This window comes from Xenopus tropicalis, chromosome 4, assembly GCF_000004195.4.
Source record: "Xenopus tropicalis strain Nigerian chromosome 4, UCB_Xtro_10.0, whole genome shotgun sequence".
NCBI lineage: Eukaryota > Metazoa > Chordata > Amphibia > Anura > Pipidae > Xenopus > Xenopus tropicalis.
In genome coordinates, this window is record NC_030680.2 from 29728495 (window position 1) to 29756194 (window position 27700).

The following is a 27700-nucleotide window of genomic DNA, read 5'->3' on the forward strand; positions in this document are numbered from 1 at the left end:
TTTTTTAGCGTTATTTTTTGGCGGTTTTTTTTTGGCGTTTTTTTACAACGTATTTTTCAGAGAAGTTTTTGCCCTTGATCCCCCTCCTGCATGCCACTGTCCAGGTCGTGGCACCCTTTAAACAACTTTAAAATCAGTTTTCTGGCCAGAAATGGCTTTTCTAGGTTTTAAAGTTCGCCTTCCCATTGAAGTCTATGGGGTTCGCAAAGTTCGCGAATATTCGTGAGTTTTGGCGAAAGTCCGCGAACGGGTTCGCGAACATTTTCGGCGATGTTCGCTACATCACTACTGACAAATTTATAAAATGGCGAAACACTCTAAAAAAGCAGCACACAACTTTTTTCACGATAAGGCCGCAACTTTTTTCTCACTCCAGATACATCTCAGTCTATGGGCATTTTTGTTGAAAACAAATTTTGAGAAACATGGAATTTTGCAGTGTATCCATGCCTGGTGAAAAAAATCACTCATCGCTAGTATAGAAAAATCTACACATTGCATTACTATGCATTAGAAAGTTAATATTTTACCCTTTATCTTAGTGGCACGCACCTGCAATACTCCATGACTGTTTGGATCGAACTCTTAGATCAGCTTTTGTAATAGAATTTAAAGCATATAGGCTCTATTATTTTGTTTGTGCAGGGAAACACACCCTTTTGGTACAGTAGGTGGTTCTTAATATAAAATATTGCTTTTGTTGAGATTTGTAAAGAAACAAAGTGTACCCCAAACAGATCCCTACCACCTACAATGTTAGTCACCATTAATGCTTTCCTGTGTATGCTTATTGTTATGATATTAATTAGCTAGATCCTTCCTACTAACTAAACATTCTACTTTGGTCTCCACTAAAACACATTTACAGATTTCACAGAATTAGAGCCCCTTGACTATTAATATGCTTTGGATGGCCACAGCAGGCCAAAATATTAACATACAACATAACAAAAGCCGCACAATATCAATAAAAAAAGGGAGCCTAAAACTGCCCTGGGTTATTAAGGAAATATGTTGCTAGTACAAACAAACAGAATAGGGTCTAGAAAGAATCATATTTTTAAAAGATGTACATGTATCAACATGTGTGTGGATGCATTTCAACTAATATTTTGTCTTGAAAGATTGCCAGTAACCAATAACAAATTCTTCACTGAGGGATGTTTCTGTAAAGCCGGGACCATGCTCTTCAACTACTACTCAAACATTTGTGTTCCCACATGCCGTAAGCAAACTATTTACTTTATTAAACCAGTTTCTTTATAAAACAATAACAAACTAATACCTATTCAAATATAAAACATCTAGTTAACACTGCCCATGTTTCTTTTTTGCTGCAATTTATTACAGTGCTCTACACAATTATTTTAGCCAAGTCAAGGTTTGAATGTTAAAGGGACAGTTGTTTGGGTTTCTAAATCCAGAGAGTATAAGGGTTAATTCCTGCTGTCCAATCAATCAGTGCTGGACTAGAGTTGCTTTCTGCCTGAGCAACCAGGGTTTCATTGTCTTAGTAAGGGTGCTGCTGGAAATCTTAGATAGTTGGTATTTGAAATTAGCTTGTCTGACTACAAATTTGTCTAATCCTTTGGTACTGCATGTGTCTTAGAATCTGTGGATGCGCTGACCTGGCTTCTGTTCTTCTTTCGGATAAATTCTTTGGTGCTGCTCTTAGGAATCTATCAGATTCCACTGTGTATGACAGTGATCCCCAACCACTGGCTCGTGAGCAACATGTTGCTCCCCAACCCTTTGGTTGTTGCTCCCAGTGGCCTCAAAGCAGATGCTTATTTTTGAATTTCTGGTTAGGAGGCAAGCATTGGTTGCATAAAACCCAATGTAATTGCCAAACAGAGCTGTCTGTAGGCTGCCAGTCCACATAGGGGCTGTTAAGTAGCCCTTATTTGCACACCCAGGAACCTTTTCATGCTTCTGTTGCTCTCCAAAAAATTTTCCATTTGATTGTGGCTCAGGGATATAAAAGGTTGGGGATCCCTGGTGTATGACCTGACCTGGTAAACTGTTGAACTAATACCCTGTGTGCTGCTGGTCCTGGTGTTCTCAGTTACTCAGCATTTCAAGCACTCTGCACTTTCCTGCTCCTGTACTGACTCATTGACTTGCAGAGTTACACAGAAATCTCATGGCTCTGTTAGGTAGATCACCAATTTGCTAGATTGTTTGATACATTTATTAATATATATCTCATCAGAATTGGGAAAATAAGTAAGAAAATAATATATCAATTGTAACAATTAAAACAAAAAAATATTATAAAGTTCAACTGTCTCACTGAGCCAGAAAGTTAAACTGAATTGTTTGACAACCCCAGTGATTCTAGTCCTGTTACCCCAGTTGGTACTCCTCTTCTTCAATAAAAGCACTAGCATCACTTGTGGTGCCAATAAGGGACTAGTATGACTGGGGGTGCCTAAACTGATTTTACTTTTCCTTGTCAGTTAATGCTTATAGTGATAGATCACTGCTCTAATGCAGCTAATAATCCAAATGGTGACATACCTGTACACTATGGTCTTCTGGGTTTAGACCATTATCCGAATCACAATGGAAGTGGATTTGTAATAGTAGGAAACATCATTCACCACAAAGTAGCAGTATAGCATATAATTCAGAAGTTCAGAATTGGAAGGGTTGTTTATAGGCAATGCTTGAGTTGGGATTCCATTCCAGTACTTTAAATCCCAGTAGATGGAATATATAGATTTGTAGATATTTTTTAGTTATATTGTGATAAATTAAAACTATAAAAAAATATGCTAATGGCAATATCTTTATTTATTATATCTGCCTTTCAGCATGTATTGGCCCCGATGGAATGCCCAAAATGGTAAGAATGTTGTCAGGTTATAAATTAAATGAATTGCTGTATCATGCTATTTATTTCCAAACAGCTGCAGTAGAATAGGCATTTAAGACCCACAGGGAGTTTTACTTGTTTACTTTTTTATGTATTTAACTTTTTTATTTTAGCCAATATTATCACTGTGAATAATCAGATTCAATTGTTTGCAACATTTAGGAGGGATTTTACATACTGGACATGAGCAAGTAAGGAGTGCCTGGGCACAGTCAATAAGGGTTCCCTTCAGTTACCTGCGCAGCTCTCTGCACTTTTCCTTTACAGTGAGAAGACGAGCAAATGCTCTTTATGGGTTCTAGTCCCATAGTGCTCCAGCACTTGTACTATAATAAAGGAACCTTTCTTAATATTGCTTAAGTTCTGTTTTTCCTGTGAAATGTGAAAATATCTTTATTTATTTTTTTAACATCTCATTTTCAGTAGAAAACTAGTAGAACTACTATTCTGCACTATTAAGGGATAGATAGATAGATAGATGATAGATAGATAGATAGATGATAGATCGATAGATAGATAGATAGATAGATAGATAGATGATAAATAGATAGATTATAGTATATATCATTTCAATAATTCAGGCAAAAAAGAAGCACAATCATGTATTCAAATGACCCTTTATAATGAAAATTTATAATTTAGTTGCAGAGCTGCTTGGGTCAGTAAAGCCCTGTTAGTGCTAGGGTACATATTTTTAATTATTATGTACTCAGACAGATAGCAGGGGTAACAGACAGTCTGTTTTCAACTAAAATTAAGCAACGTAACAAGGGAACATCTTTGGAATTCCCCCCAGAAATGTAAGCCAATTTTAGTGCACTAGGAAATTAGCGTGGCTCTTTAAATGAAAAATTGATGGAACAAGAAGTCCATATTCACATCACTAGAACTGCAAGCGAGCCACACGAGAGGGGATAAGAGTCATGGTTTAATTGGTTTAATAAACACTCTATTGGATTATAATAAAAGCAAGTGAAAACAACAGAACACAATGCATCACTGTGTATGAGATCTCACCCAGCTATTTTACCCAGCTTAGTTGCATCTAATAACTAGTATGATTTGAATGTAAAACTTTTTAAAAATGTATGCATTTCAGTTCAGTATTGGTATACAATATACCATGGTCATATATATTGCACTTATTTTGTCATAGATTAAATTCAGATTTTGTGTATATACCTGATCAGATGAAGTGATTTTAATGGATTTATGTTTGGCTACTGAATTTCACAGCCTGGATCATCCTGGACGACTGGCTGCCATGACTGTGTTTGTGAAATGAACTCAGTAACTGTGGAGTGCAAGCCAGTCCTGTGCACCCCACCAGTCATTCCCTCTTGCACACGTCCTGGCTATACTTTAGTTGAAGTCAAAGATCCACAACAACCATGCTGTCCAAAGTCTGAATGCCGTAAGTAGTCACGGGGAAGATACATGCATATAAATGTTTTCAAATTAATCTTTTAGGTTTATGTTTGTATGTAATCTTCAATATTTGTAAGTATATTATAGTCTGGTAGCCAATAATATCCTTCTTTCCTTTATTTATCTTATTATAGAATGCAATAGAAGCTTATGCCAAAATACAACAACAGCATGTCCTCTTGGGTTCCAGTTAACAGTCCCTGATGCAAAAGGAGAATGCTGTGTCATTAATGAATGCAGTGAGTAAAATTGTGTATGTGTAAAAATAGCACTTTTGAAGAACTCAAAGCAACCATGTTATATAACTGGGATAGTAGGTGGGGCAATATCTACATACAGGTAGAAGTGTGCACCATAGGCTTAATGTTTCCCATTCAACATTAAGGCTCAACATAGGGCTCAATGGCACTCTGCAGCTCCAACCTGGCCCAAGGAAAGTCTGCCGTAGGGCTCAATGGCACTCTGCAGCTCCAACCTGGCCCAAGGAAAGTCTCCCATAGGGCTCAATGGCACTCTGCAGCTCCAACCCGGCCCAAGGAAAGTCTCCCATAGGGCTCAATGGCACTCTGCAGCTCCAACCCGGCCCAAGGAAAGTCTCCCATAGGGCTCAATGGCACTCTGCAGCTCCAACCCGGCCCAAGGAAAGTCTCCCATAGGGCTCAATGGCACTCTGCAGCTCCAACCCGGCCCAAGGAAAGCCTCCCATAGGGCTCAATGGCACTCTGCAGCTCCAACCCGGCCCAAGGAAAGTCTCCCATAGGGCTCAATGGCACTCTGCAGCTCCAACCCGGCCCAAGGAAAGCCTCCCATAGGGCTCAATGGCACTCTGCAGCTCCAACCCGGCCCAAGGAAAGTCTCCCATAGGGCTCAATGGCACTCTGCATCTCCAACCTGGCCCAAGGAAAGCCTCCCATAGGGCTCAATGGCACTCTGCAGCTCCAACCCGGCCCAAGGAAAGTCTCCCATAGGGCTCAATGGCACTCTGCAGCTCCAACCTGGCCCAAGGAAAGCCTACCATAGGGCTCAATGGCACTCTGCAGCTCCAACCCGGCCCAAGGAAAGTCTCCCATAGGGCTCAATGGCACTCTGCAGCTCCAACCCGGCCCAAGGAAAGTCTCCCATAGGGCTCAATGGCACTCTGCAGCTCCAACCCGGCCCAAGGAAAGTCTCCCATAGGGCTCAATGGCACTCTGCAGCTCCAACCCGGCCCAAGGAAAGTCTCCCATAGGGCTCAATGGCACTCTGCAGCTCCAACCCGGCCCAAGGAAAGTCTCCCATAGGGCTCAATGGCACTCTGCAGCTCCAACCCGGCCCAAGGAAAGTCTCCCATAGGGCTCAATGGCACTCTGCAGCTCCAACCTGGCCCAAGGAAAGTCTCCCATAGGGCTCAATGGCACTCTGCAGCTCCAACCCGGCCCAAGGAAAGTCTCCCATAGGGCTCAATGGCACTCTGCAGCTCCAACCTGGCCCAAGGAAAGTCACGATACTGAAGCTTGAATGAATCCGAAACTTTCGTACTCGGCGCGATGGCTATGAAAAAGTTACGACAATTCGCGCAAGTCGTAACGCTACGAAAAAGTCGCGACAATTTACGAAAAAGTTGTAACGGCTACGAAAAAGTCGCGACAATTTACGAAAAAAATGCAAAATACCAATCATTACGAAAAAACGCATTTGGACGCTTTTTGGACGTTCGTGGATTAGTAAATGTGCCCCCTAGTGTCATCAGTGCCTTGTTTCTGCTAATGAATCCTTGTGCATTTCTTGTCAAATATTTTTACCTTATTAAACATATTTTTCTTTCTTCCACATTAACAAAGAACCTATGAATGTTTGCGTTGAAAATGGAACAATATATCTAGTAAGTGTCAATCCTATTAAAAATGCAATGGCTGCATTTTTAGCATCAGCTGGTAGTTTATATTACATCTGCTTTTGAACTTTCTCTTTATTTTATAGCCAAACCAAGTTATACCGTCCCTTTTGCCTGATGTCTGCGCAGAGTGTACCTGCACTTCCGACACAGATCCAGTCAGCATGATAAACGCAGTGGCTTGTCTTTCAAAGGAATGTGTTATGATGTGCCAAGAGGTAAATCCAATCTCTTTGTTTAAAGGGGACCTGTCACCCTAAGAAATGATTCAACATCCTTTTCTATCATGTTAGTTGAGCATAATAAACTTTACTTACACTATATAAAATATTTAATTTTTTTCCCTTCAGTCTTCACAATCACAGCAATCAGGAAGGCGCCATTCTGTGAACACTGTTATTAAGGCAAAGCTTTGTATCACCCCATAATCTTATTTGCCATCTAGGGGATATCTAGGAAGTGCTAAATGGAAAGTAATTGTAATTAAAAATCTGAGCTGTCAATCATATATTGCCTGCCCCGCCTCTATGCTGCAGGCATTTATAACAGGTATGGATGATTTATTAAAAAAAAAAAAAGAATTTGGGTTTCATTTTTAAGGACTTTTATTATACAGCTTTTTATGTGTGGGTGCCATGTCCCCTTTAAATAATTTATCAAAACCCCACTGAATCACTGACATTTTTCATCATGATTTCTTCCTATTTTTCCTTGGTAGGGTTTCAACTATACAGTACAGGAAGGACAGTGCTGTGGTACCTGTGTGCAGGTGGCGTGCATCATGACTGTAGAAAATGAAACAATACTTATTCAGGTACAGCAATTATACCCTTTAACTGTATGTAACTTTTGTTCTTGTGGATAACAGAGGTCTTACACCATTGATCCCCAACCAGTGGCTCAGGGGCAACATGTTGCTCCCCAACCCCTTGGATGTTGCTCTCAGTGCCCCCAAACCAGGTAGTTATTTTTGAATTCCTGACTTGGGGGCAAGTTTTGGTTGAATAAAAACAAGATTTGCTACCAAATAAAGCCCCCCTGTAAGCTGATAGTGTGCATAGAGGCTGCCTAATAGCCAATCACAGCCCTTATTTGGCTCCTCCATGAACTTTTATGGTGCTTGTGTTGCTCTCCAAGTCTTTTTACATTTGAATGTGGCTCAAAAGCAAGACTTTTGGGGACCCCTGCCTTATACCTAGCAGTAGTGATGAGTGAATCTGCTTCACTTCACCGTAAAATTAGAAAATAGGGATGAGCAAATTTTTTCGCCAGGCATGGATTCGCAGCAAATTTCCACATTTCGCTATTGGCTAATTGTTTAGTGGAACTTCCATGAAGATTCGCCGCAGAAAAAATTAATTGCGCAGGAATTTTTTGTTGCGTGTCAAATTGGGCGCGGATGCAGCAATAAAAGGACACAGTCATGTCAAAATTGGGCGTGGTCACGTCAAAAAGCACGGGCGACAAAGAAATATATGCGGGCGACAAAAAAAAAATAGACGATCGCTTTGTGCATTTTTCACGAATTTTATGGCAATTTTTCGCTAATTTTCTTACTGTTTCACGAATTTTATGGCAAAGCGAAATGGGACATATTCGCTCATCACTATTAGCAAATCTTTGAAAAGATTTGCGAAACTGTGAGAAATTAGCAAAATTGGGAAAATGACATGCGTAAAAAAAATCATTTAATTGACAATTTTTTTGAGGTGTGTGGCATAAAATTACATGCGCGACAATTTATTTTTTTACGTGCGTGACAATTTATTTTAGTGCGCATGACATTTTTTTGCAGCGCAGCAAATTTTATGCGGTGAATTTTGTCGCGAACCACTGAAATTCACTACAAATCCTGGTGAATAATTTCGCCCATCACTACCTAGCAGAACTCACAAATAAATGTTGTAACACATTGGGCCAGATTAATTTCATAGAGAAACAGTTTTTTCTGGTTTATTACATGAACATTCATGGGGGGAGATTCAATGTGAAATGGAATTCAGTTGTTTGTAAATGATGGTAAAGCCAAAAGAGACATCTTATACATAATTCATATGAATGATTCATACGTAATTTAAAGTATTTGAAGAGTCTACACTGTTGAGAAAGGCGAAGTTGGTAAACATTGCCTTAAACTTGATTTCATTGATTCAAGTGGGTCTCACTTACTAACACGACCAATTAGCTTTGGTCAGACTTCTTGAATTAAACATCTGCTTTCACTACAACAGTTTTGCTAAGTGTTAGCAAATGAGTCCAGGGTGTCAACTCTCACACTCTGCTAGTAAATCTGGCCAACGTTAGTACAGGTATGGGACCTGTTATCCAGAATGCTCGGAATCTTGGGTTTTCTGGATAAGGGGTCTTTCCGTAATTTAGATCTCAACACTAGTGATGAGCAAATTTTTTCGCCAGGCATGGATTCCCAGCGAATTTCCGGATTTTGGCATTGGCGATTGTTTCACGGTTGCATCAAATCGGGCACGGTCACATCAAAAAAAGGCATGGGCGCAGAAAAAAAAATGTGGGCGACAAAACCCCCCCCCCAAAAATGCGGGTGACCCCCCAAAAAATTGCGCAACAAAAGCATTTTGCGAATTTTTCGCCGTTTAGAATTTTTGAATTTTCTTGCCGATTCGCTCATCACTACTCAACACCTTAAGTCTACTTAAAAATCATATAAACATTAAATAAACCCAATAGGCTTGTTTAGCCTCCAATAAGGGGTAATTATATCTTAGTTGGGATCAAGTACAAGGTACTGTTTTATTATTACAGAGAAAAGGGAATCATTTAACCATGAAATAAACCCAATAGGGCTGTTCTGCCCCCAATAAGGGGTAATTATATCTTAGTTGGGATCAAGTACAGGTACTGTTTTATTATTACAGAGAAAAGGGAATCATTTAACCATTAAATAAACCCAATAGGGCTGTTCTGCCCCCAATAAGGGGTAATTATATCTTAGTTGGGATCAAGTACAGGTACTGTTTTATTATTACAGAGAAAAGGGAATCATTTAACCATGAAATAAACCCAATAGGGCTGTTCTGCCCCCAATAAGGGGTAATTATATCTTAGTTGGGATCAAATACAGGTACTGTTCTATTATTACAGAGAAAATGGAAATCATTTTTAAAAATTAGAATTATTTGCTTATAATGGAGTCTATGGGAGATGGCCTTTATGTAATTTGGAACTTTCTGGATAATGGGTTTCTGGATAAGGGGTGCTATACCTGTAGACTTAGATTTTAACGCTGAAATTGCACTTAAAAGGACATATTAAAATTAAGTTCTAAAGTTTGCTTTAGGGCAATGACAGACAAGGAAATTAATGGCCAGTGACAAATCTCATCTATTGTAGGTGATTTGTCTCCTCATTATTGCCAGTGGAAAAACATATGTGCCGCATCAACTTTAGGAGACTTCATAAAATGCGGAAGCGATTAGAGATGTAGCGAACTGTTCGCCGGTGAACTAATTCGTGCGAACATCAGGTGTTTGCAAGTTCGCAAACTTTTCGCGTATGTTCACAATTTGGGTTCGCGTGGCGTTTTTCCGCTGCGTTTTTTCTCGGCCTAAAAACGCCGCACAAGCCACACATGCCGTTTTTCAGCAAATTCCGTTTCCATGGTGCTAATAGTGCGAAATAGCAAAAAATGCTGCTTATTTCCGCTAGGTCTGCCAGCTGCCTTTGCGTTTTTACGCAACTCTGTGTCAACAACGTATTTTTCAGAGAAATTTTTTCCCTTGATCCCCCTCCTGCATGCCACTGTCCAGGTCGTGGCACCCTTTGAACAACTTTAAAATCAGTTTTCTGGCCAAAAATGGCTTTTCCAGGTTTTAAAGTTCGCCTTCCCATTGAAGTCTATGGGGTTCGCAAAGTTCGGGTTCGCAAACTTTTTTGAGGTTCGCTACATCCCTAGAAGCGATGCCTAAATTCCCCACTGCCGATTTACGTTTGGTATTTGGGGAAGATTAGTCCCCCAAGCTAAAGGAGAGTTATTTTAAAAAAACATACGTCCTTTTTATTATTGTAAAATCTTGTAATTTTTTCATGTAAATCATATTTCCCTTCCAGATGTTTGATTATTTGCATCTTTCTTTCATAGCCTGGAGAAACATGGCACATGCCTGGCAATAACTGCTCCTCCTATTCATGCCAAACAACTGAAGGCCATATTGTTCTTACGAATGTGCACACACCGTGCACCGTGTTAAGTCAAAGTGATTGTGGGACGGTAGGAATTCTACAAATTATTTTTAATATGTGTTTTGCAAAAATATCATTCACAAACTGTAAGTCGTGTTTTATATAAATTCTTTACAAATCTGACTAGTGTTATCTGAAAATGATTTAAACTGCAATGTGGAAACACTCTTTTCTGCAAATCAAGGCACACTTGTCTGTCTGGCTCAACATGGTACAACATATGGCAAAATCCTAGTGCAGATCCACAAAATTTTCACCACTGGTGAAAACAACAGTACCAGCTGATAAAATTCACTCATCCCTAATCATGAATTTAGAATAGCAGGTATAGAAAGATGAGATGATGTCTATAGTAATTTGGACAATAGTTTCTGAGAAGAGAACTATAGCAAGTATAGTCAATTGAGTAAGTGATTAGAATATAAGTGGAAATGTAGAATAACGTAGGATAACATGTATAACAAGTGAAGTTGGTAGTATGCAGCACAGTGGCTTCTTTGAAGGTAATGTGGCTATGAAACAGTAGGTATAGAAGGAAAAGATGCTGCTTATAGTAGCAGCAGGGATAGGGGCTGATTCACAAAAGGTCATTAACGCTTAACGCATAGTTTAATGTGTTAAGTGTTTGTTTATTAAGTATCGATTCATCAAAGTAATATCGCATGCGTTACTACTCATATCGCATGCGCAAAGATCTCAATTGTCGCAAAGCGTTATGTCCATCGCATTGCGGTAATTATCTAATAAAAATAATACTAACGCATAATTCACAGACATATTTGAAACGTTGAAAGCATGAAATATGGCGATAATCAGTGGTAATATTAACACCTACTTGGAGTAGGCGTTACTCCAAAAGCATTGCGGTTTGTGAGTGTTTGTGAAGACAACATGGAGTTTGCAGTCGCATTTTTGTTGGATTGGGAAGAAGAGGATCAAGTATGTGATCATCCTAGAGTGATGCATCCTTGAGTTTTCAGGGAAAGATCAACTTTAGAGGGATTATCAGAGGAGGAAATAGTGAGGCGTTATAAGCTTAAATAGAGCAGCAATCTATTGGCTGTATGAGGTACTGGAGCCTTATCTGCAGCCACTAACACACAGAAGCCATGCTGTTCCTGGCATTGTGAAACTTCTGTGCTCCCTTCATTTTTTCGGGACCGTAAGTTTTCAGAAAGTTGAAGGGATATATGGTGGAGTGTCACAGCCCACCTTTTTATGTTGCCTTGGTAGCGCATGCTATGAAATAACGCATAAATATATCGCATGCTGTAAAATATCGCTTAAAAATTTGTCATCGCCAGAAAAATAACGACAATAACATTGCTTCTTAATTCAGACAAGTGTCCTTTTTGTGAATTGATCGTTAATTCTCCAAGTATAAGAAGTGATAATATTTTTAGTGCATGCTAAAAATAACACTCGATTTTTTGGACTAGTGAATCAGCCCCATAGTGTTCATGGGTCATTGAAAATGGGTAAATCTTCTTGTCTTGCTTACTGCTTATATTTTATTTTTAAATACTGACATTTTTACATGGACATATTTACAAGACTCTTTTAAGTACTTTTCAGTACATTTTTCACAAATAAAACTGATTTGCTATATGTGTACCCTCTAAGCTATGCCCTTATTTAAAGAAACTTAAGTTGGGACACCAGGGCACCCAGCAAATTGAAGAGCACAAGCAATTATGTATGCTCACATAATTCATCAGTTGCTAAAACTTCTGGGCATACATATTTTCAAAAGCTGCAATTGTACCCATAGCCATCAAGTAATTAGAGTATATGTTGCCTTGGTCAGATGCCTAAGAGACTAATTGAGAGAGAAGAGTACAATTTAGGTATGTACTGTAAATAATGCAGGGGTGTTCTTTCACATAATCTCTGACATCTTTCTTTTTTTGCTTCTTTGTATGCTTCTGTGTTTTTTATAGGGTTATCGATACACAATTGAAGCTGGCGATTGCTGTGGAAAGTGTGAAATGTTGACCTGTATAGTTACCCTGGACAACAACTCTACCCATGTCTTGCAGGTACTTGTGTAACCTTAGATCACTTAAGGGTGCTTTAAAAAGACACGAGACTAAAGTCTAAGTGCTATAAGTGGTATAAAAATACCCAGTCCGAGATGCAGAACTCAGAAATGTCAGGCCTTAGGCAGCCCTGTGCTTACTTCCTGCCATGGGGCACGCAGTAATACAGGAGGCTGAAGTTTATGAGATGCTGGTTGTCCCCAGTATATTTTGTCTACAAAAATACATTCTATATACAACAATATCCCCAGTACACAGAATAAATGTCTCTCAGTTTATATATAAAATTGTTGCCATATACAATATCAAAAAATATATAGAAACATCATTAGATCATTTTTGTTCCACAGATTCAATACAGCAATTTCTCATCTGTTTGTTAGAAATGCCAGTTCTGAACCTGCAGCCCTTTCAGGAAATGTTTATTATTAATTCTTCTAAACAAATCCTACAATCGAATCATTCTGTTGGGGAGGGGGTCAATATTTTACAGAACCCATTAAAACATTGAGAACAAAGACCAGTAAATGGACTCAAATTAAAATTTGCTTCATATTGGCTAGTGAGTATGTTTGCTTCTGCTTGTGAAATTGAGTCTTTGGTTTGTTGACAGAATTAATTTTGTGCTACAGAATCTGCCTTTCAGTCACAAGCATCTATTTTTGTCATTAAATCTAGCATGGTATAGGTCATTACATATTTTGTAATTAATTACATAAATCATTCTGTAAGTAATTTTACATTTTCTTATACATTTGTGCTTGTTAAAATTTGCAGAATGGAGTTTGTAATATAATGATATCCTTTTGTGCACCAAATTAATTTTGTTTTCATTATTGTCTAGAAAAATGTCTTGTCTTGTATATTGTACTGTATATGGCCACAATTTCATATGTAAACCGAGAAACGTTCATTCTGTGTACTGGGGATATTTTTGTATACGCAATGTACTTTTGTTGACAAAATACTGGACACAAACAGCACCCCCAGGGCCCCTTTAAGGTACCAGTGGTCCCTGGGCAAAGATCTTATTTTTGGGCCAACTGCTCCAACTGAAATGCCATATCTGGGGATGCTTCTATCAAAAGTTATAGCAAATAAAAGATCTGATGGTGGGCCCCCAGTCCTGGTGAGTCCTGGGCAATTGCTTCTTTTTGCCCTGAGCTCCCCATAGATGTTGCCTATACCCACGGGTGCTCCATAACCCAAGTTGAGTGAAACCCAAGTTATGTGACCTGCAGGGGCTTGCCTACATGCCTTTCACCCACCCCTCATGAAATATAGATATGTATGTCTGGTAAATTTGCATTTCTTTCCTAATTTTGTATTTCAATGAGTTTCTAAAAATTGCTATATATTTGACCCTGAGTTTCTAAAAATTGCTAATTTTGTATTTCAGCCTGGTGATGTCTGGTCTCCAGCAGATAATCCTTGTGTGACACATGAATGCACTCACAATTTTAACACTGTTTCTCTGGATTCCAAAGTAAAACTGTGTGTGATTAACTGTGGACAGGTAAGTTAGATATCCAGAAACAAAAATCAAAAAGGGGGACAGAAGAATTCAAGTTTTTCTGGGGCATTTATGCACATCCCATTCTTAAACATTTCCTCCCTTGCGGTGGTGTGCAGAAGCATTTTTGCAATTTATAGGTGAAGTGTAGTGATGAGTGAATTTTTTCGCCAGGCATGGATACACAGTGCATTCATTTGCGGGCATGTCAAATTGGGTGCAGTCTCGTCAAAATGGAAGCGGTTGCTGCAACATAGGCATGGTTGTGCAAAAAAACGCGGGAGACAAAAAAGTTGTGCGACAAGTACATTTCACGGATTTTGCACCGTTTTACGAATTTTCCTGTAGTTTCACAATTTTTTCTGCAAAGCGAAATGGGACAGATTGACAGATTCGCTCATCACTAGTGAAGTGCAGATCCCTTTCCTTCAGTTAATTAAAAAAGTAATTAAAAAGAGCTCAGTAAAATAGTTCTAGTGATGACAATACCTTCTATGTTTGTTTTAATTAAGAATTAGTTTTTATTTGTTGCACTATATATACACACCTGAAAATGGCTAAACATTCCTATAGATTCTGGATGAATCAAGGCAATATTCTACTGCAAAATCCTTTTATAGAGCTAAAATTAGTGTTGCGCAAAACTGGTCTATTTTGCTTTGCCAGAAAAATTCACAAAATCCGTGACTGGCAAATTGTTTCATCCATCATTAGTCATCATTTAAATATTAATTCCATTTTCACTCATAACCAATGTCTATTGTTTTTACTATATATACTGTATAAATTCTTACAATATTTAAGTCTTCCTGCTTTCTCATCCCTAGGGATATAAATATAAAGAAATTACAGGCGAATGTTGTGGAGAGTGTATTAAAGTGGCATGTTCCCTAGACATGGATAACATGACAAAAATATTGCAGGTATGAAATCTTCGTTAAAATACAGTATGTTGATTGCCAAAAGCATCAATGTGTAGTTCTAAACAATCTCTTCAAAACAAATAGGACTATTGACTATTTGATGAACCAACTTAAAGAAGAAAAATCACTTTGGCCTTTCACTGCAAATAGTGCAAGTTAGAATGCTATTTTTGTTCTGCAGAAAGCTTTACCATACCTGAGTAAACAGCCCTAGAAGTGTTATCTGTTTGTTTAAGATATCAGCTATCATTTTAGCTTGGTCTCCGTGTTGCAGCTCCAGGGGCTGGTAGTTCAGATCACACATTCTAATGGGGGGAGTGAATTCTTATGGGAAGGGGGAGCGGGGCAGAGGAGAGAGCTGCACAGACTCCGGCCTGGGAATGAAGGATTTTTCTGAGAGAGGAAGTCAAATATCTTAAGAACATGCTTACCAAAAAGGAGACAAGAAATCCTGTGTTTCTTTTGATAGAGGACTCAGTGCAGCGTTTCTGTGAGTGCTTATGGCTGTATTTACAAAGACCTTTCTGTTTTAGCTTACATAGTCAAATAGTCATATTGTTTTACATATAACCAGCTTTGTGTACAGCACATTTTGTTGTTAATTTCAAAAAAATTGATACATATATATTATTACAGGGAAAGTATAAAGTCTAATTTAAGGATTTTTAATGCATTGGTTATTGTCATACGGAAAACAGGAAAATGTGCAAAATCATTTTGATTATTATTCATTTCTTCTTGATAAGATCCCATAGCTTCTGAAACTGCTTTAAAAAGTAACATAAAACTTGCATTTTTATTTGTATTTGTTCCGTAAAGCCTGGGGATACCTTCATTCCTCCAAACAACGCCTGTATAAAATATGTTTGTAGCCAAGCATATGAACTGGTGGCTGAGAAGACTTCCTGTCCAGAGTTTAATGCTGCAGATTGCAAAGAAGTAAGACATTTTTTCATTAACTGGGGGACAAAACTGGGAGACAAGACAATAACAGTACATTTATTATAAAAAAGAATTTAAAGAATATATTTATATATATATCTCATTCTCCAAGCCAAACCATTTTTCTTCAGAACGTTATTATGTACAGAGATGAATGGAGCTTGATTTCAAGAACTGAGCGTCAGATTTCTAACTTGTATATGGAGAAAAACCATGATAGTATCATGCATGAATGTGGGAGTTTACCTTATGTGCTTTGGAGAAAAGCCAAAGAGAGCAATATACAGACAATATATGGGTAATACAAGCCAAGGGAAAGCCGAAGAACCAAAGAACTTTACTTGCTCTAGCAGGTGTGCCACTGGAGCTGTAGTCACATCATCTTATTGCTGAATTAAACCAGAGAGAAGAAAAGTTACAGGAATATTTCCTTAGGTACAACCATCGCCCTTATGCCTTATTAAACACCTAAAAAATGAGGAAAATTCTATCCATCTTACTATAATTTTAATTTTCTAGACTGAAGTATGGCAGTAGGCACTAATGGGTTAACCCCTTGCAATGCAGAAATGACAGAAAGACCAGAAGAAATAAAACATACACATCCCCTTACTTTGTCTCTTTCAGTATTCAATATCTTCAACTTTAACAAGGTATTTGAATACCCGAGATCCAGAATAGCCTATAATTCTCCCTATGTTTCCTTTTTGATACTATGGCCATTTTGACGTGACCGTGACTTTTTTTTGCAACAAATTCGCTCATCACTACTTGAAAGATGGGAGATAACCCTGGGAAACAACTCCCAGAAGATTAAATTTGAATGGTGTATCAGCCTGCCAATGCCTCATCCTCAGTATTCTTCTAGCAGCCACACCATACCCCATATTACTGAATGCTAACTCAAAAATGTCCATCAATGCCTTAGTATTATACTAAAAAGCTACCTTAAAGTTTCAGTGTGAGGTTATGCATATCTGGTCCATTTTAAAGCTGTCCTTCAGGCTCTTGCAGCCAAATTTTAGCTGCTTTGGACACACAGGTAACTCCAATCACAGGCTTACACATTAGGCCAGAAATAGAATAAATCTTTTAAAGGGCTGTATCCTGTCTCCCTGTTTTCACTTTGTAACTTTTATAACTGTTTGCCCATATGCCTAGAATGTTAAGGCAGTTATGGCTAAACTGTATATTCCGTCTCTGCATTGAGAAATCTCTACCCAGGGAAAAAAAAGATCCCTGTCTGGGCTCCCCCAGCTGCGGGTGTCCCTCCCCTGACACGTTTTACTTACGGGGGAGTGGCGGGGCCCCTGCATCCCCCAGTCCAAACCTGTCTCTACCTTTTCAGAGATGCTAGAAATTTCTCTGTAAATTTAAAGCAAGGCACATGGGATGGGTCTGTAATGCTTGTATGGTAAATTTTCCACACTGTACTGCAGACACAGCAAGAATCAACATTGACATGTTTAGGCTTATTTTTCAATGTTCGAGTTTGTTTTTCTAAATTGAATTAACCCACATATGGAATGATCACTTGTTTATCAAAAAAGAAAACTCATTTGAATAAAAAACTTGAATATCTCAAATTTTTCGAGTTTACAAAAAAATTTGAGTTTGAAAATATGGCTTGACTTGCCGAGGACCATTCCCATTGACTTCTTTACTTGCAAGCTTTTAGGTGGCAATTTTTACATTCAAGTTTTCAACTGTTTAGTACTTAATAAATACCAGAATTCTTGAACCATAACTCGAATTCGGGTTTTTTTAACTCAAAAAAACTTGAATTGTGAAAAATCAAACTCGAATGTTGATAAATCTCCACTTAAATATACATGTGAATTTCAAATAAACCTCTCTACAGCTCACGTATTTCTGGCCTTGCCTTGAAGACAAAACATTAGACCTTTTATTTCATATAGAATTGTGATAGTAGTATAAGTACCCGAGCTGATATTAGCTTACAACCATAATAACTTTTCTAATTACTGGTGTAATTGCATTTAGTCCACCAGCTAGTGTCTATTTAACTTCTTTGCTTACATTTTGCTTTGCTTTTCGTGTCTAATTATGGGATAGACCATTTGGGATAATGTGCAAAGTACTATACAGGGGCCCTTAGGAAGTGTTAATCCACATATTGCTTATCTAGTATTTACCTCTGTTGTAATGTGATCTTTATATCAACAGGGCACAATCAACATGACTGCCGATGGCTGCTGTATGACTTGTGAGATGGAGGGTAAGTAATAGTGTTGTATATTCCAGGCCTATAATATATAAACATTTTACTGTGAAACAGATAATCAAATATAGTGCAATACATTCAGGACCGCAACATTTCACAACTACTGTATGCATGGAACATACAATATGTAAACAAATGAATAATAGTTATCAAAGTGATGAAGGAGATACATGAACAGGTTTGCCAAGGGAAGATCAGATTGCCAATAGTTCTGCTCTATCTTAACCTAGTACAGGTTACACTAGTTCTAAGCAATGTTACTCAGATCTACCTATTGGATTTTTCTAAACCAGCAACTATTAATAATGTTCACCCAAACAACACAGCTCAGTAAGGAATATGCTGATGTATAACTAAAAGGGGTTTTGCACAGTATTAAAAATAAATAAGTGCCTTTCCACCTTTCTCATTGCGTAATGTTTGACAATTATGGTTGAAATTCCCACAAGTGCAGTTCCAGTAGTTTTGAATAATCTTCTGCAAGCTGGAAAAAGATAGCAACAACCTTACTGGTTGTTAATGGGCTTGCATTACTGATGAGCGAATTTGTCCCATTTCGCTTCGCTGAAAAATGTGCGAAACCACAGGAAAATTTGCGAACCAGTGAGAAATCTGCGAAACTCGTTTGTTGCCTGACTTTTTTGACACGCCTGCCTTTTTTGACTCAACCGGGTCTATTATGATCCTACCAAGCCCAATTTGACGCAACCACACTTATTTTGACGTGACTGTGACTTTTTTTTTAATCACAGCAAATTTTCGCAGAAGTTTCACAAAACTATTTGCCAATGGTGAAATGCTAAAATTTGCTGCAAATCCATGCCTGGCTGAAAAATTCGCTCATCACTAGCTTGTATTTGTATCTATTTGTAGCCTGGTCATTGTTGGAGTAAATCCATGATACAAGGTAACATATATGTCTTTCTTTGTAGCTGTTCAGAAAAATTGCTCATTGTACAGCATGTCAACAGAAATACAATCTGGAGGCTGTATATCAGCAGTCCCGGTGGATCTAACATACTGTGCAGGGACTTGCAGTTCATCATTCATGTAAGTAAAAACTAGTATATATTTCTAGGTTGGGGTTTATAGTCTATGGGTTGTTTCCAAAAATGAATCACCAGTTTAAGCTAGGGCACATACTCCTTTTTAATACAGTTCCTTCGCCAACAATCCAATACATTACTTTTGTAATATTTATTAATAAAATATATAGGTTGCATGTTGTATGTGCAAAAGTTGTATTTTGATGTTTGTTGGCTATTGACTTTAAATGTAATGCTGTAGTATTAAGTAGGAAACTCACTCTAATAATGTCTATTTATTTTTTCCCCAATTGCCATAGGTACTCCCTGGTTACGAACATGATGGAGACTACATGCACGTGTTGTATAGCATTAAGGTCTGCTATAAAGGAAATAAATCTCATGTGCCCTGATGGGAGCAGTATATCTTCCTCCTACACATATGTGGAAGAGTGTGGCTGTAGTGTTCCTTCTTGTCAAGATATTATAAACAATGGCGAGAATAGTCAGGCACCTCCCCCCCCACCTTAAGAAGTCAGCAAACTACCCACCTAGAAGTGTCTATTGAAGCTCCTGTCCATATTTTCTGTTTTTACTCAAGCCATTATTGCTTGCTTTTGAATGGTTAAAATCGAAAAATTCAGTAGCGCTTAAGCTTACTTAGTTTATAGTGCCATATATAAATAAATATGTTAAGATACATGTACCTTAAAGAAATGACATTTTGTTTAACACTAAAAGAGGCCTAAACTAAACAAAGAAAAACGTGCTGGTTTGCAATACTGTAAAAATCAATGTTGGGTCAACCTATTGGCTTATCAAATGGAAAAAGGATGAAGTACAGAGTTGTAATTCCTATTAAAAATAAAGAAGAATAAACAAACAAAAGCCTTTGTGTTTTTTACACTTACAAAAAGCAACACAATTTAAATGGTAAAATGGCTGTAAAAATGTAAACATGCCCTAAAACAATGTATAGTTTTACAAAGAGATGTTCTTTTGTTCCAGGAAATAACAAGCCAGTGGGGCTCATTTATAAAGTTTGCATGGCACAGAATTATTCGCACAGTGAACAAATTTGCCCTGCCCATGTTTATATTTATAAAGTTGCACAAGATTGGTACATTTAATGTGCAAACATAATTGCAAATGTTTTTAATTGAAGTGCGATTGTACTTAAGGAGAAGGAAAGGTAAAAACGAATTAAGCTTTATCAGAAAGGTCTATGTAAATACAACCACAGAGAGTCCTCTATCAAAAGATACACATGATTTCTTGTCTACTTTTTTGTGAACATGTTCCTGGGTATCAGACTTCCTCTCTAAGAAAAGTCCTTCATTCCCGGGGCCAGAGTATGTGCATATCTCTCCTCTCTCCCTTTTCCTGCTCCCCCCTCCCACAAGAATTCATAAGAACTCCCCCCTCCCTTAGGAATGTGTGATCTGAGCTACCAATGGCTGGAGCAGGAAGCTGCTTAAAATGGCAGCTGCAGTCTTAAACAAAGGGAGGGAGCTAATGCTTTCTGCAGAATAAATTTAGCATTCTAGGTGGCACTAATGTGGCGAAGCTATTGCCAGTAAAATGCCAACATTACTTTCCTTCTCTTTTAAGACTTTTTTAATATGGCATTATCACAAATTGCAGATATTTTATGTGCACACTCTGCGTCCAAATTACACCCCACCTTTGGTGATGTAACACGTATACGCGCAGTGACTATGTCCATGCAAACTTAACCTCAAGCAGAGAAAGGAAAGATGGGCACAGCAGTGCAAAATGTAACCGTTTAGGGGAAAACGTGCAAAACAACCATAAGCAAATATAATATGCACTGCACAAACTTTAAAAATGGCTCCCAGTATCTGCCTTATAAATAAAGTGTTGTAAATGAAGTAAAACAAATATAGGACAGTTAGAAAGTTAAGGACATACTCTAATTCCTATTTTATAGAAAGCCCTGCTATGCAATCATTAAAATGCAACAAGTTGATAATTATATGAAAGCAAACCAAGATGGTGCAATTGTTGTAACACACAATCATATATAGGTGGGCCCTTGGGGACAGCTTTGGCACCCCTGTACCTTTAAATAACCCCCCTCCTCATCTGCACTGCAATCAGTGGGGAACTGGGTATGCAAGAAGGTGGCCAAGCAGGCAATTAAGAGGGAGGGCAGGTGGCCAGTAATAAAGTGTGTGCCAGTCCCCTCCAGAGTTTCTTTTTTGGGGGGGTTGGGAGGGGTCTTGCACCATCTACACTGTTGTTTCTATGAATATTCTCAGACAGATCCCACTCTAATGATTAGAAAAGAAATTGAATTAAATTGTAATAAAAGTCCTTAGAAAAGTCAACTGGTAGATCCATTATGTATAGGATTGGTCCAATATTGGAACCCTTATCCAAACGGGTAGATGGTTTCTACTGCTTTTAAACAATATTTCTAAATATTCTAACATCCAGCCTAATATGATACTGTTCAGCATTGACATCCAGAATCTCCAGAGGGAATCCTATGTGGAAGAGTGGAAACTGATACACAATAATAGCTGCTGTAGTTTCTTGTTAATTGTTGAGGACTGTATTAAGAAGGAACTATTTCTATTGTTAAAGGAACAGTAACACCAAAAAATGAAAGAGCTTTAAAGTAATAAAACTATATATATATTATATATATATATTATAGACTTTCTGAAGTAAACACACAACTTTTACCAGTGCAGGGCAGCAGCACATTATATTTTAGTTACTTTTATACACTTTCCTTTTTTGGTGTTACTGTTCCTTTAAGAAAAGTTTAATTGGCATTGGCAAGCTGTCCTGGGAGCTCAATGCACTCAATTTCTCTATCCTCACTTAACCAATCATAGCATCCACCAACCCCCCACCATACTTGGCAACTCCTCCCTACTTGCTGCCTAGTGCCCCACCACTGTTTGTGCCCTACACATGTAAAAAATATAATGTACTGGTATAGCAATAATTTGGAAGAGAACAGCTACCATCATACAAACCAAAATTAAAGAAATTTGGCTCCTCTTGTTAGGCAGTATTGTACCTTAATTAAAAAACACTGAGCAAATTGTTTACAGCCACTGGCCTCTATTGGTACAGGATAGAGGAAAAAAACCTATTTTACAAAACCACGTAGTTATACTAAAGAGATGAGCCTCTGATGGATTTTGCCAATTTGTAATTGATCCCCAAAGAGAGCGAATGTTTTGTATTTGTGGCCTTCATGAGGGAAAAGTGGGGTATTAAAGGAACAGTAACACCAAAAAATGAAAGAGCTTTAAAGTAATAAAAATATAATGCACTGTTGCCCTGCACTGGTAAAACTGGTGTTTTTGCTACAGTAACACTACTATAATTTATATAATAAGCTGCTGTGTAGCCACGGGGGCATCCATTCAAGCTGGAAAAAAGGAGAAAAGGCACAGGTTACATAGCAGATAACAGATAAGTTCTGTAGAATACAATAGTGTTTTATCTGTTATCTGCTATGTGCCTGTGCCTTTTCTCCTTTGAATGGCTGCCCCCATGGCTACATAGCAGCTTATTTATATAAATTATAGTAGACTTTCTGAAGTAAACACACAACTTTTACCAGTGCAGGGCAGCAGCACATTATATTTTAGTTACTTTTATACACTTTCATTTTTTGGTGTTACTGTTCCTTTAAGATACCCCACACAAGGGACATCAGTAAAACCAAAATGTTATGCAAAATGTGATACTGACAATGTTGGAAATTCACTTATGTGCATATGTGGTATGGCATACATTGGCCAGACATCAAAGGCAACTGAGGTTTGTATCAAAGAACATCAAGCAAATTCTATTATTTTAAGAATGGGACAACTACATACCCTACCCATAACACTTTGATAAGGCAAACCATGACCAACTGCACAGTTAAAATGGATGTTTTAGAAGCAGTCTAGTTAGTAGAATTATCCATGAAGAGGCAGAAAAACTAGACTCTATATCATAGAGGTCTTAATGATGGTTTTTCTCATTGCTTTATTAATCCTTCTTACTTCTTGCTCTTTGAATAAGTGAGATGTGTTTAGTTAGGTCTCTAGGTGGCAGTGAATAAAGACCACAAATTTTACAACCCTACTGTATATGGATTGATGTTTCATCAAAAATATGGTTTTAATCATGGCCTTATATCCTGTAGAGACTAAAACCATATACTCTGCTTAAGAAACGGAAGAAGAAATATTAAAATAAGACCACCTTCTGGTTGAATTAAAATAGCCACATTACAAAGCAGGAATCTAAAGTGAGAGTATTCAATGTACATTATTTTCCATCTGAATTCAATGCCTCAGAATTCAGAATTTTTATGGTTAATGGTTCCATGGAAAAACTGTCTTCAGAGGAGTTCCTGCTTTATTAGGTCCCACAAACAAGTGTCATTTTTTGGTAATGTCTGTCCCACAGAAACCATCTAAAACAGTGATCCCCAACCAGTGGTTCAGGAGCAACATGTTGCTCATCAGCCCTTTGGATGTTGCTCTCAGTGCCCCCAAACCAGGTGCTTATTTTTGAATTTCTTTGGTTAGGAGGCAAGTTTTGATTGTATAAAACCCAGTGTTATTGCCAAACAGAGCCTTCTGTAGGCTTCCAGTCAACATAGGGGCTATCAAATAGCCAATTATAGCTCTCATTGGCACCTCCAGGAACTTTTTTCATGCTTGTGTTGCTCTCCAAAACTTTTTCCATTTGGCTGTGGTTATGGGTAAAAAAGGTTGAGGATCCCTAATCTAAAACATAGAGATACTATCTCTATTATGTTGTATGCCTCTCCTCTAAGCAAGTATCTAAGCACTTTGGGGCATCCACTATTTAGGAAACTATAAGATAGTGTTGAAATATGAATTGTATTTATTGTGGACTACAAAAATGGATGGGGTTTTAAGACAGAGTGGGCAGGGATTAGATAACCATTGGTCATGTGTGACTGACTGACTGACTGGTTAGAAAAATCATTCAAAATCAAAAGAGTAAAGGAATGGATTGTATTAGATAGGAGCCCCAAACATGCATTCTCTGATATTGCATTTCCCTGAATACTGCTTATGAGATGCCTGTTGGAGCACACCTAAGCATGTGAATGAGTTGAGTTGTTTTAGCACAGTTGCATTCCATAGTAGTTTTTCAACCACAACATGCTGCACTCAGGCTCTCAGTGTGAGCTCACAAAATATATGTTATAATCCCCATACAAGTGGATAGCAGATTGAATGGTCTAATGACCAGCTGCTGTTATGTGACGATGATGTTATATGTGATGATAATATATAGTGAATAATGTACCCCCTATTGTAAAATATAAGGATATTATAAGGAACTGCGGACGATATAAAAGCATAAGGCCGAAGGCCAAGTCATGGATATTATTTACAGGATATAATTTCCAGGTTATTCATGGCTGCTGTGTATTATTTGTTAAATAATGTACAGGTATCGGACCCCTTATCCGGAAACCCGTTATCCAGAAAGCTCCGAATTACGGAAAGGCCATCTTCCATAGACTCCATTTTCATCAAATAATTCAGAATTTTAAAACTGATTTCCTTTTTCTCTGTAGTAATAAGATAGCACCTTGTAAATGATCCCAACTAAGATATAAATAATCCTTACTGGATGCAAAACAATCCTATTGGGGTTAATTAATGTTTTATTGATTTTTTAGCAGACTTAAGGTATGGAGATTCAAATTACGGAAAGACCCCTTATCCGGAATACCCTTGGTCCCGAGCATTCTGGATAACGGGTCCTATACCTGTACTTCCTATTTTTAAGTATAAGGATATTATTAGCCACAGAGGAGTTCCCTTCCCATTTATAAGCTCAAAGCTGAAGGCCGAATGCTTTTATACAGGTCATGGAACCCCGAGGTGACTTCCAATATCCTCATATTTTATACACAAGTTTAAGTGAGTCATGTGACATGTGCAATGGTATCACTAGAGATGTAGCGAACCTCACAAAAAAAGTTCGCGAACCCGTTTGCGAACTTCTGCCAAAAAGTGCGAACTTTTGCGAACTTTGCGAACCCCATAGACTTCAATGGGAAGGCGAACTTTAAAACCAAGAAAAGCCATTTCTGGCCAGAAAACTGATTTTAAAGTTGTTTAAAGGGTGCCACGACCTGGGCAGGGGCATGCAGGAGGGGGATCAAGGGCAAAAATTTCTCTGAAAAATACGTTGTTGACACAGTGTTGCGTTTTGTGCTGGAAAGGGCAGAAATCACACTACATTTCTAAACTTGTGTAATAAACTGCTTTATAACGTCTGGCATATACATAAATTACAGTAGCAAAGTAAAAAAACACAAATAAAAAAAAATGATGTGAATGTGTGGTTGGTGCTTAGTGCACTACTATGAGCAGCACACCTGTCTCCAACACACACAGACGGAGCTGCAGTACACAATGAAAAGAAGAGTAACAGTAATCAGAAAATAAAAGCAGTCCTTACAAGGACTATTGGGTTACAGCAGATGAGATCAGCAGGACAGCTGTCCCCAGCAGCTACATACAGAGCAGTAGAAAGTAGATTACTAGTCAGCAAAGCTACCTAAACTGTCCCTCAAACCCCTGCACAGCTCTCTCCCTATGCTAACTCATCAAGCGCACACAGGCAGAATGTAAAATGGCTGCTGGGCTTCGGTTTATATATGGAAGGGAGTGGTCCGGGGGTGGTCCAGGAGGGAGAGCTGCCTGATTGGCTGCCATGTATCTGCTGGCTCTGGGGTAATAGGTCATAATTTGGCTCCAGCTAAGGCGAACCCAAAATTGCGAACTTCGCTAAAAGTTCGCAAACTTGCGAACCTGCGAACACCCGATTTTCGTGCGAATTAGTTCTCCGGCGAACAGTTCGCTACATCTCTAGGTATCACTAAGCACTGATAATAATCCCGGATTCGGTTCGGGATTCGGCTGAATCCTGGCTTATTTTTAAGGATTCGGTTTTGGCTGAATCCACGGTCCCGACCAAACCGAATCCTAATTAGCATTTGGAAAGGGTTAAATAGTCAGGTGAAAACAAATTTCACCGTGCGATTTTAACCCCTTCCGATCCTAATTACCATATGTTAATTAGGATTCGGATTCATTTCGGGATTCGGGCAAATCCTTCAGAGTGGGTTCGGGGGTTCGGCCGAACCCAAAAAAGTGGGTTCGGTGCATCCCTAATAATAACTGATACCATCGCCCAGCTGCAGTTATAAATTTATGGCTCTTAAGTATTATATACAGATATTAAGCATTAGCAATAATATCCTTCTTAGTTCACACATCTGCATTCTTGCCACAATATCAATTCAGGTTATTGGGGTGCAACTTGGATCTCACTGATGAAGTTTTAAGTGTTTTTGTTTACAATGAATTACACTTTTGTGTATATACCTCCATATATTCAATAAATATGATTTTACAGACATTTTGAGCTAGTGTAAGTTCAAAGCTCTGGTGTTAGGTTAATGCACTGTAGCAATCTCATCTCAGTAAATACAGTAAGTTACAATTTCTATTTTCCAGTAATTGCATTTGTTGGAGTTTGTGTGGTTATGTACAGGTTCTAGTCCTCGGGATGATTTATCTTTTTATTCTCTTATGCATACTGAAAGTCAAGTTTTCTTGAGTACCAATATTTCATAATGTCCCATAAAGTGTTGTTTTGTTCATAAAATATAACATGGCAACAGTGTATAAATTAACTCAGAAAGAACACAATGAGAAGAACCAAAACATTCACTGAGAAATGCTTTATTTAAAGAAATTTGCTGCATATCCCATCCCTAAATGTTTGTTTCTATTTTAAACTATTATAATTTTAAGCAATTTGTGTTCTTATATCTCAAACCTCTATTTTAATGCCTACAATGGAGCTGTTTATACTTATTGAGAACTTATTTAAGTTGATCACATTTGGTTTCCACACAGTTGCATTCATCAACATCAACATATCGAAATTTAACACTATTCCCATCAGGACAATCAAGGTATACGAATTTCTTGGTCGTCTTCAGTTCTTTGCAGCAGCTACATTTATGTGCAATGTTTCTGGAAAGAGGTGAATACCTGAAAAAGAGGGAAAAATTTTTATTTATTACATTTTCAGTCATTAGCGAATGTTTTTTGCAACTTATTGCTACAATTATGTTAGTATAAATAGCCCCCACAAACCAAATGGGTTTTTGGGGTTATAGAGGTATAGACAGCCCAGTAATGGATCATTTTCTGCAAGGTGTAGGGAAGTGACCTCTGTGAAGCCTTGACCATTGGCTGAGGGCAGCTGGAAGAGCAGGGAATGTGACATTTATGAAACATGATAATTAAATCTCATATTCCAGACCACCTATCATGAAAGTCAATAAGGGTAAGAATTATTGTCAACTCTCTATTTTCTGTCCCCAATATTTGTAAACTACGGAGAAGTGTCTGAAGCAGAACTGTTTACATATATATATATATTTAACTTTCCTAGGATAGAAATTAAATGATTTTGAGAGTGGGAGTGCAACTTCTACTTATGCTAATTAACTCAGAGTTACATGGTGTGAAGTCTAACAGACAGGAAATTCAATAAAATGTATAAATTTCTGTG

At 38.1% G+C, this 27700-nt stretch overlaps 2 protein-coding genes across 2 annotated transcripts in view; one reads left to right on the top strand and one right to left on the bottom strand.

Annotated features, from left to right (window-relative positions):
- The window catches only part of LOC100494280 (mucin-5AC-like), a 78550-nt gene extending 58581 nt beyond the window's left edge, over window positions 1-19969 (top strand). Inside the window, exons 37-50 of the mRNA XM_031901314.1 lie at window positions 2817-2848; window positions 4115-4292; window positions 4441-4545; window positions 6127-6167; window positions 6266-6397; window positions 6898-6993; window positions 10294-10422; window positions 12335-12433; window positions 13833-13949; window positions 14774-14869; window positions 15689-15808; window positions 17999-18050; window positions 18989-19106; window positions 19402-19969. Coding sequence (XP_031757174.1) covers window positions 2817-2848; window positions 4115-4292; window positions 4441-4545; window positions 6127-6167; window positions 6266-6397; window positions 6898-6993; window positions 10294-10422; window positions 12335-12433; window positions 13833-13949; window positions 14774-14869; window positions 15689-15808; window positions 17999-18050; window positions 18989-19106; window positions 19402-19612 — 1526 coding nt within the window. The 3' untranslated portion in view covers window positions 19613-19969. The remainder of the gene's footprint in view (window positions 1-2816; window positions 2849-4114; window positions 4293-4440; window positions 4546-6126; window positions 6168-6265; window positions 6398-6897; window positions 6994-10293; window positions 10423-12334; window positions 12434-13832; window positions 13950-14773; window positions 14870-15688; window positions 15809-17998; window positions 18051-18988; window positions 19107-19401) is intronic.
- A 7033-nt stretch (window positions 19970-27002) lies between these two features.
- LOC100492329 (mucin-2) overlaps window positions 27003-27700 on the bottom strand; it is a 119174-nt gene continuing 118476 nt past the window's right edge. The window contains exon 48 of the mRNA XM_031901315.1: window positions 27003-27174. Within this exon, the coding sequence (XP_031757175.1) occupies window positions 27003-27174 (172 nt within the window). The remainder of the gene's footprint in view (window positions 27175-27700) is intronic.